Source organism: Stegastes partitus, unplaced genomic scaffold (genome assembly GCF_000690725.1).
Source record: "Stegastes partitus isolate 25-593 unplaced genomic scaffold, Stegastes_partitus-1.0.2 Scaffold134, whole genome shotgun sequence".
Taxonomy (NCBI): Eukaryota; Metazoa; Chordata; class Actinopteri; family Pomacentridae; genus Stegastes; species Stegastes partitus.
The window spans coordinates 321,350-331,162 of record NW_007577865.1 but is presented as its reverse complement, the minus strand read 5'-3'; the positions used below and the strand labels follow the sequence as shown (position 1 = coordinate 331,162).

The 9,813-nt window shown below is 41.3% G+C and overlaps 1 protein-coding gene across 1 annotated transcript in view; it reads left to right on the top strand.

The window, feature by feature from the left end:
- The window catches only part of astn1 (astrotactin 1), a gene marked incomplete at its 5' end in the record, with an annotated part of 380,551 nt that extends 370,738 nt beyond the window's left edge, over positions 1-9,813 (top strand). The window contains one exon of the mRNA XM_008278851.1: positions 9,576-9,813. Within this exon, the coding sequence (XP_008277073.1) occupies positions 9,576-9,813 (238 nt within the window). The remainder of the gene's footprint in view (positions 1-9,575) is intronic.

The window sequence follows — 9,813 nt, the reverse complement described above, 5'->3', positions numbered from 1 at the left end:
AAACAGTAGAAAGAAACAGGAAACAGAAACAATGGAGCTACAACAGAATATACACCAATAAAGACATAATTCTAATTATTGTATTCCAAATCTGCCAATAGAACCCTGTGAACCTAAACACCAGTTCTTCATTATCAACAAGTTTACCCGCATATAACTATATTATGGTTCAAAATTAGAGGTCAGGTTTAACCGTAACCTTAATTTTTTTTTCCCCGTCATTCATGGATGCCACAGGAATGAAAGAATCCCACTGACACTGGTGATCCTCTGACCTTGCTGCTTGTGCCAGCATTTATTTTTCACTTGTTCTGCATCCTGTCTACTTCATACATTTTGGCGAAAGCTTTATTTATTTTCTGCTTTTTCTAGCTAATTTCCTGGAAACTTTACAGATAATTTCCTGTAAATGTGATGATATTTAGCTGTAAATTCAAAACATTTTTTTTAAAATTTGTTTTATTTTTTTGATATCTGGAGCAACTAACACTTGATTCATTTCCCTCATAATTAGTACCAAAAAGGTGGTCAGCCTTTCTGGGACATATTATAGTAATTTAGTTTTTGTACTCCATAACAGAACCTTTTTTGTTTGTAGTTTGTTCTTAAATCACCATTTTTTTTTTTTTTTTTGCCCATTTGCACGAGAATGTACCTCTTCCATCCAAACAACACAGATCTGTGGTACTTTTGACAGTAAACAGGAGAACACACACAAACTCACTTCAGAATTCATACCGTGCATGTGCCGACCACAAATGCACGCACGCACGCAGTTTCATCAGATCAGCCAAACTTGTTATGAAGAGAGTCTCGCTGTCACAAACAATGAGAGCAGAATAAACTAGATTTTCATTAGCCAGTCAAAATAGAGATAACAAGAGCAGTGCCCAGGCTCTGACTCAATGTAAACTCCTATCAGCCAAGTAAGCAATATCTGGAAACAAATGAATGAACAACTGTGGCTTTATCTTTCTTGTGGCAGCAGATATTCAGATCTGCTGTTTTTAGAAACGTATCGGATCTCACTGACGAGACCGTTTGGCATCCTCCGGAGGACATTTTTATTGCCTTTTTCATGCAACATCGCGTGACGTTTTAACTCAAACCATAAACTCACCGAAAGGCCGTCTCTCCAAGGCCTGACACTTCTCCTCCCGAGGGCCAGACCTTGTCATCGCCAGGGGAGTACCCATCATTTAAGGCACGCCGCTTGCCTGTTGACTTAGAAACGCAAGATGTTTTGACTGGGCTGAAAGAAAATCCTCCATCCTGGCCGTCTCAGGCCTAACCGTGTCCTTGGTTGGACTCCGTACCCTTTGATGAACTGAAAAATATTTGATTCCTTTTTTGATTTTCTTTCTGTTTTCACTTGACAGTCTCTCTAATCAGAGGAGTGCTTGCGATAATAAGTATTGTTATGGTTGGGATTTCTCTCAGGAAATCATAATCATAATCACAGCAAACTGTTTACTTTGCTCTCTGACTTTTTATAGTTGAGAGAAGGACAAAAATACACACAGCTGAGGCAGGAGTGCCTTTTCGCTGTTCGTCCAGCAGTGATTTATTGGTTTCTGTGATACCAAAGAGTGAACAGAAACATATAAATATTGACATACTCTGATATAAACTTCTAATACAAATATCCCATTTCCAATATCAATACACAATGTTATGAGTTTACTTAACAATTAAAACTACCTCATCTGCGCCACCAGGAGAGATGTCGGGTGCCATTTTGACTGCTTCCTTTAAGATGTAATATACAGTTGTTTTAGAATGAACAGAGTATTTTTAGAAGTTTGTCAAGTTTTTTTTTTTTTCCACAAAATGTACTTGCACTCAAGATTTAAGGTATCTGCTTTGTTTAAAAAGTAGGAAATTAAGTTACGGATCATTTGAAATCCAAATAACCTAATGCTCTTTAAAAATATGAAAGAGGTGGAAACAATACTGATTTTCTTCACTATAAATAAAAAGAAGAAGCCAAAACATCAATGATAGATCAATGGAAAATTCCAGGCAATCTTTTTGTTGTAGTCCTTCATTTGTCTTACTTTTTTTTTTCCATGAGATTTCTTCATATGAGTCAGGTAGACCAAACCACTTAAAGAGCCCATTTTATGCCCATTTACAGGTTTATAATTTTGTATTAGGGGTCTACTAGAATATGTTTAGATGCTTTAATAATCAAAAATTTTGTTATTTTTCTGATAGTGTACATAGCTGCATTTCCTCTTTTTACGCTCTGACTGAAATGCTCTGTTTCAGCTCCTGTCTCTTTAAGGTTCCCGCTCCTGAAAAACCCAGACTGCTCTGATTGGTCAGCTAGTGGTCCAGAAGAACACAAGATAACAATAGTTACGTATAGTAACCTAAGATCTATGATAGGCAAAGAGTTGTAGCCCCAGCAGACGCAAACAGTAGCGAGAAAATAATGGTGAACTGTGGACAGCTACTCATTCGTGTCAAAGTCGTTGCGAGGCAGGTGTTATGCAAATGTGTTACATGGTGACATCAGTAAGTAACAGAAGACGAGCCTGGACTCTCAGGTCGGTAAGGAGGGGTTTTGGTGTGGATGTTGGGCTTTTTCAGTTTGCAGACCTTTTATATGAACAAAAAGCAGCTTTATATCACATTAAAGGAAATGGAGAAAAAAAATACCAAAATTCTAATATGGGTCCTTTAAGGTCCACAAACCTGCCCTGAGTGGCTTGTTTCAAACTGATTCAAACTGTTTATGGGTAAGTGGCTTTTTTTTGTGAAAAAAAATAAAATAAAAAATGCTGCAAGTCCCTGTACCAGAGAGTATCAGACTGCAGAGCCTGAAGTGTTGGAAAATGTAGCAGTATTAGAGATGTTAGGGGGACTGGTGTCATCACAATCATCCTGTGACTGAAATATCATGAAAAATGTCTAAAAGAGCAAATAGGCCTAAAGATAAATCTGTCATGTGACTGGCACGAAAGTGGATATTATTGTCCTCTGTGTGGGATTTTAGCAGTTTTCATGCCAAAAAATACAGTCAAACCTCACAGTATGGCCACACGTTAAACTGAAAATGAGTTTCATGTCTGCGCCCAGTGTCTGCTGCTCTCTTTCCTCCATGTCAGATCATTTGTAGTGAATGTCCTCACAGATCCACTCAGTTTCCAGTAACTGAGACCCATTGCTGGTCTTGTGTTTGTGTGTCAGTTTGTCTAATCCCTAAGTGGATGTGAGCAGACTCACCGTGAGCTCCAGTGGCACGGTGCATCATAATCATCACATAATCATCGCCTTGTGTTTTGATCCTGCGTGGAGAGCACCTTCGCATGCGTTTCGACAAACCAGCTGCTCATTAACTGGCGGTGCATCATGTCACCGTTGGTGTTCTCTTTCTGGCTGGATGGGCTTGGAACAAGTTTAATTATAATCAGGATTGTTTAGATTAAGTCTGTCCTCAGGTGGCCCATGAAGATCTCCAAGTGTTCGTTCATTGGTTAAAGATGTTTTGTTTGTTGTTGTTTTATAGTTTTGTTTTTTTTTCTGCTCCTGTTTAATTTGTTGCTTTAGCACCTTATGGTTACACAGCCTGCGTGTTTCTGGGTCATTTAATATGAATAAATCAGCCCACTCAGTAAGTTGAAGGAAAATGATGTCATTCAACAGTAAATATGAACATTTTCATACTTTTTAAAGATTTTCAGTTTTGTAATTTAACACTATTTAAACCGTGACTGTATGTAGATATTATGCATATACATGCATGTGGCTATGCACATGCGTCCTCATGCCTGCTTCTGTGTGCGCAGTCGAAACCACACAAACATTTGGGGTTTGTGTCCTTTTTTCGGGGAACTCACGTCGTACCTTGGAGACCATTTTCCACTCCTATACATGCACAGGGATTTATGGTGACAACCGTTGCTATTTGGAACCTGCGAAACGTTCCTCAGCTTTCCTGAAAAATGAAAGCATAGCAAACCACATTTTTTTTTCTTTATTTAAAGTAAATAAATATCACGATTTCCTCAGACCGCTGAAATCTGTGGCAAAATATTGGGAACATAAAGAGGTTTCAGAAAAATGATATGAATGACAGTATGGCAGCAGACTACCAGGACAACACAAGGGTTCTTGTCTGCCGACGGGCTGTCCAACGAGACTGACATCATTAAACTGACTCTCTGCAGTTTCCAGGGCAGAAAACATAACCGAGGCTGTTGAAGTTGTTGTTTTGACTCCGTCGACATGCATTTGCAAAGGAGATGTTGCCCTGCTGGGTGTCCATGTTCATGTAACTTCAAAAATACAGCGTGACTCCAAAAACAATCCAATAATATATACAAAGTGCTTGTATTAGCCACACAACTGCAAAGAGGATGTCGCTTCTCATGTATCTCTACATGCAAAAATGATTTGCAAATTAAAAAGGAATGCCAACAATAATGCAGAAATATGTGTGACTGAAGTTGTTTTGCCCGTTTGAGGGGAACTGCGGCGTAAAGAGGGCGCTCATTTTCCAGAAATAACACGAACACATACTAGGAAATATGGTGATGTGCTATATGTTTACAGAGCAGCAGTTAATGTGGTGTCAGACAGGAGATGAAATGTAGTAGAATCCACAGGCCACAGTGTCTGTGTTATTACAGCGTGTTAGTCAGTTCAAAAAATTGCAGCTTATCAGCAAAATCAAAAGTGAAAAAAGGAAAGACTTGCGGCTTATCATTTGAACAGGAGTCTGACAAGCGGATATTAGTTTGCCACAGAGACTGGAACACACAAGGTACAAATATAAAACATCTTTTCTTGCTTATACGTCTAATGGCTGGTTTTATCCCGGGCCAAAGTTCGGATCCAGATCAAACTGCGGATCGATCCAAACCGGACCATGTGCCACTTATTGCATTATGAGCCGATGCTTTTTTTCTGTGATTACATTTCTACAGCCTTCACTACCTCGTTTAAACATACACACTGTGTTCAGCGAGGTGATGTAACACAGCCAGATGTGTGTATGGCCTCGATAAAGAACTGTGGCAAGATTTAGAGACAGACAAAAGATAATAAAGCACATCTTTAGATAAATAAGTCGCTCAAATTGGCACCAAGTATATTGTATATACTGTATGCGGATATGTTTTCTTGTGTGTCCTTTATAACACAACACACTTGCATACATATGAGTTTGTGCATGTACAGTTGTCTGTGTGTGTCTGTCGGTCTGGCATCAGTGTGATTATTCTGGTTCAGCCACAAGAAGTGCACTCAGTGACATGCAGATGTTATCACTAATGCTTTAGAAAAATATTGTTCACAAATGTAGCGCAGAACAGTTAAGTTGGTGAGAGGAACATAAACAATGACAGAAAGCGATACATTCTGCTGCCGTCCAACTGGAGCTAAACTGTAAGACTTATTAATTGAGTTCAACTACATGACTGCCTGTTGAATGATTCTATTTTTTGTTCCATCGTGGACAACTGTTGAGTTTTGTTTATCTTGGTGCCGGCTTTGTTTTGGACCTTTGACCGAATCTGAAATTAATATTTTTACCTCCAAAGTGGAACCAAAGAATGATCAGTATGATCAGTAGCTCCTGATGGCTGAAATTCGATCCTTACAGCGGTGCAGCTGACATAAAAAAGTATGTTTGCTCTATAACTCTTGTCTGCTTCTGTTACTGTTACACAACATTTTACTATTACTCTGTAATTATCACATGTTGCCACAGAGGCTGTGGTTGAGCAGAAGAAGCCCTGGCATGGGGGCCTGTTTGTTTGCTAAATAGGAGTTCCTATAAAAACTGTTGACATTGAGGTCTGTGGGTTATCCAAACTAATGGTGACAGTAAAATGTGATATTTTTTTTTAGTGTTTTGAGCACAAATAATCAAATTTAGTTTGACTCCAGTGTGCTCAGACGGGTGCAGAGAGAAAGGTCAGATCTGCATAAACACATTCTAAAAGAGGTGAAGCTCAAATACACACTCATCAGCCACAACATTAAAACCACCTGCCTAATTGTTTTTAGGTTCTCGTGTTCTGCGAACAGACCTCAGACCTGTTGGACCATAGAGATTAAAATGTGGACATGTCCTTTGGTGTCTGGCCCTGGTCCTGAGTAGGGCTGTCCAGTCAACACAATATTAGCCTATTAAACTGAAGTCTGTGCCCAATCCTTTGTTTACATCCACTGTCATTTACGTGTCTTAAATTTGAATACATTTCTTAAATAATGCATCAATATCAACCAATAATTGGTGAATTTATACCACAAAGTGAGCACTCCAGACACTTACCCTTTGCTGATATTAGAGTTCTAAGCAGAGTTCATTAAGCGTCACATAAGACTTTTTCATGGTGCCTTTTATTCGTCAAATCCCCCAGAATGCTCTCTGCTTTCCAACACTGAACTGGACGCCTCCGCTGGTCACTATAGTTTTTACCAGTAATACTGGTGACATCACCAGGTACTAGTCTAGACCTGGACCAGAGTAATATAAAACTTGACTGGGACATCCCTCGTCCTGTGGGTAGTGGGGCCTCTATACTTCAGACACAACCTGCAGATACTCCATTGGATTGGGCTATGGGGAGTTTGGAGGCCTGTTCACCACACCTTGGGCTCTCTTTTGCGGTGTGATGGGGTGTGTGGTCCTGCTGGATGAGGGGGCTGCTGTCTTGGAGGGCTGTAGCCACGGAGGGGTGAACTTAATCTGCTACAATAGTTATGTGGATGATACATGTCAATGAATGCCAGGGCCGAAGGTTTCCCAGCAGAACATTACATTGCAACAAGAGAACCGATGTTTTCCAGTTTACTTGTCAGGGGTATTAATTTTGTGGCTGATTAGTATGACCGTCTATGTATCTGTGTCCTCAGGTCATGTCTCTGAGCTTCCAAGTTGCAGCCTAAAATAGACCACAAGTGGCAGCTGCAGATGTGAACACATCTGCATACGCATCACCTGCTGCAGGGTGAAGTGTTTGCATGTGTCCCAAGGTCTGAATTTTGGTCTGTTTTCGAGGATCTAAGAACCTTTACGGGATGAATAATGCATCCTAAAGTTAGCGTACATCATCTTTATCAGCATATGAGACTTTCTCAGTTGTCATTTTAGAAAAGATGCACTTTCAGGACTGAAAACTTGTTCATTCTTGACCTTGAATACAGCATGTGAGGAAACCGTCTAACAAGGTTCAAAAGGCGGCTGTTTTGGAGCTTTTGATCTGATCTGCTTCTTTGAGTCCAAGAATGACAAACTTAAACCGTAGCCTTTTTTGTGTATTTTGACGGACTCATTCTTTATGGCAAAACTGGTTTTGAATGTCATCATACAAACATGCATGTAGCGTCACCACCTCTTCGTTTATCCTCGCCATCGTTCATGTCACCACTGATCATCAGCGTCATTGTTTTCTCCACCGTCATCTCCCATTTATTTTTGTGTCATCTGTGTTGTCATCATTTTTATTTTTCCATCGCCGTCTCTCCCTGCATGCATGACTTCATCATCAACATCATCATCATCACCACCACAGCAGCATCACATCTTCTCCACAACAACGAGGTGAGTGATGATCAGTAGAAAATGTGTTTCTCCGTTTCACCTGCACTTTTTAAAACAGACAGCACTTCTGACATTTAAAAACATTTAGCACTGAACTAATGCCCTTTCTTCATTCCTTCGCTGTGATCATTAATTTCATTTAACGGATACAGAGTGACTGTGCAGTCTGGGTGCGCGGATGTGTCATCAGTTCATCAACACAAAGTGCTGTGGCTCTGGTGACTGTGATGCGTCCAGCAGACTTGTGGCTTGGCAGAATGGGGACACCGCGCCGTAGAAGTGCTGGTTTGGCTGAAGAATGAGGAGAAACTGTGTGTGGAATGAATGAAATCTTCTCCCACTGCCATTTTCTGACTTTAGACAAACACTTGACAAGGTTTCACTATAAGGGCCAAACAGGCTGCATCGGGCTAAATGGTTATTTATTGCACTCAGTGTCCCGATGAGATGTGTTTATGTGCATCGTGTTACTGGTGGAGATGATTTTTCAGATGGTTTGGTTTGGCCAAAAGAAAGGTCTGAGCATTTCACAGTCTCTCTGCTGTCTCTCCACAGCATCAGAACTGTCCATTAGCCGATTTTGCTGCCACAGGACCAGCTCTTCATTTGCCACGACCATTCATTTCTTTCTTCATTCATTTTTCCACTGTTTCACTGTCACCATTCCTACCCAGAGCTGCAGCAGCCACTTGTGTGCTTTGGGTCAAAGTCGGAATGTGTCAGTAACAGTGCACCTTATCATGCGAGCGGCTTCAGACGAGAGGAAGCAATGGATAGGTTGGTTTTAGGTTCTACCATGCACCGATGTCACTCTGAAGCAACGGCAGAGCCACGGTGCGATTTATGGACTGCAGACAGTCAAATGTGTCTTGTGGCTGCTGTGAATCAACACTATAGTCTCACATAGTCAGACCATTCTCTAATGCTGGCACAGTGGTGTGTAGAACGGTCTGGTTGCGCCACGCCATCATTCGGGGATCAGGGGAAAAAAAGTTAAGTTGTCTTTACACCTATCACAATCACTATGGAGAGGGGTAACAACAGGCTGCACTGATGGTGTTCACTCAAAATAGTGACGGGCATGCCGAAAGCTGACCACTTTCATTAGAATCGATTACTCGCTGAGCTGGTATGTCACACTTGAGTAAAACTTGAGCTATTCAGTGTGGTACCCTGCTGCTAGAGGTCACTGTTGTTGTTTTTGGTCGGGATTTTGAAAAGGGTTACACTCAGATAGCAGAAGAAGAGGAGGAAACCATTGCTGTGTCCGAAATCATCCACTCACTCCCTCCTCACTATAAAGGGACCACTATGTAGTGAACTCTGTAGGGAGCACCTCGGCAAGGTAACATTTCGGACACTACTCGAGCTATTAATCATGTCGCTCACCAGCCACGATATGTGCCGTAACAGTGTAGTACAAACATTAAGTTCAGATTTTATTGCATAGCTAAGAAACGGGTAAAATAACATTTACCAAAACATTAATGGGAAATTGCTTACATTTTAATGACAAGTTTTCACGCCCTCGTTCGTCTAGTTTGAGTTTCCCTTCGCGCAATGCAATGATGGTCCATATTGCTGGTTGGTCATTGGCTGTACACTACTTTTGAGCATTGTGGGATATTTTGAGTGTACTGTATAGGGTGTAACATTTGTAACTTGACATTCGGATAGCACTACAAAATGGCGAACACCCTATATAGTGCACTGTATAGGGTATAGTGGGGGATTTCGGACACAGCCCATGTGAAATGTATGGCCAATGTGTCAGACCGTCATCTGCTTGGCATCAAGTGTTTCCCACAGTTCACTGCATTTACTAGTTGCTAACGGACAACTACAGTAGACTGGACTGCACAAGTTGTTTCTCACGTTACCTCCTGTACGTACTCAGATCGATGTGTTTGTCTTTTGTGTCTCTTTGTGTTTGGTTTTTGTTCTCTCCAACAAGTTTATGGATGCCATCACGGTGACACAAACACACCTCAACCCTCTATCTCGTTTGTCCCAACAGGAAGGCCGGCCTGATCCTCTCCCAGCTCGATGAACTGTCCCTGTGGTGTAAGGGTCTCCTTCAGGAGCAAAAGATCGGCCTTCGCAGGATGTCTCTCAAGTTCCTGTCCTGCCGTTACACTGACACCAAGGCCTTTGGGCTGAACTGGTCAGACATGGGCCAGGACGTACACAAGGCCTGCGACGAGCAGACACTTGCTGTCATGTATAACGACTACGGTGAGCCCAAGGAGCTCTAA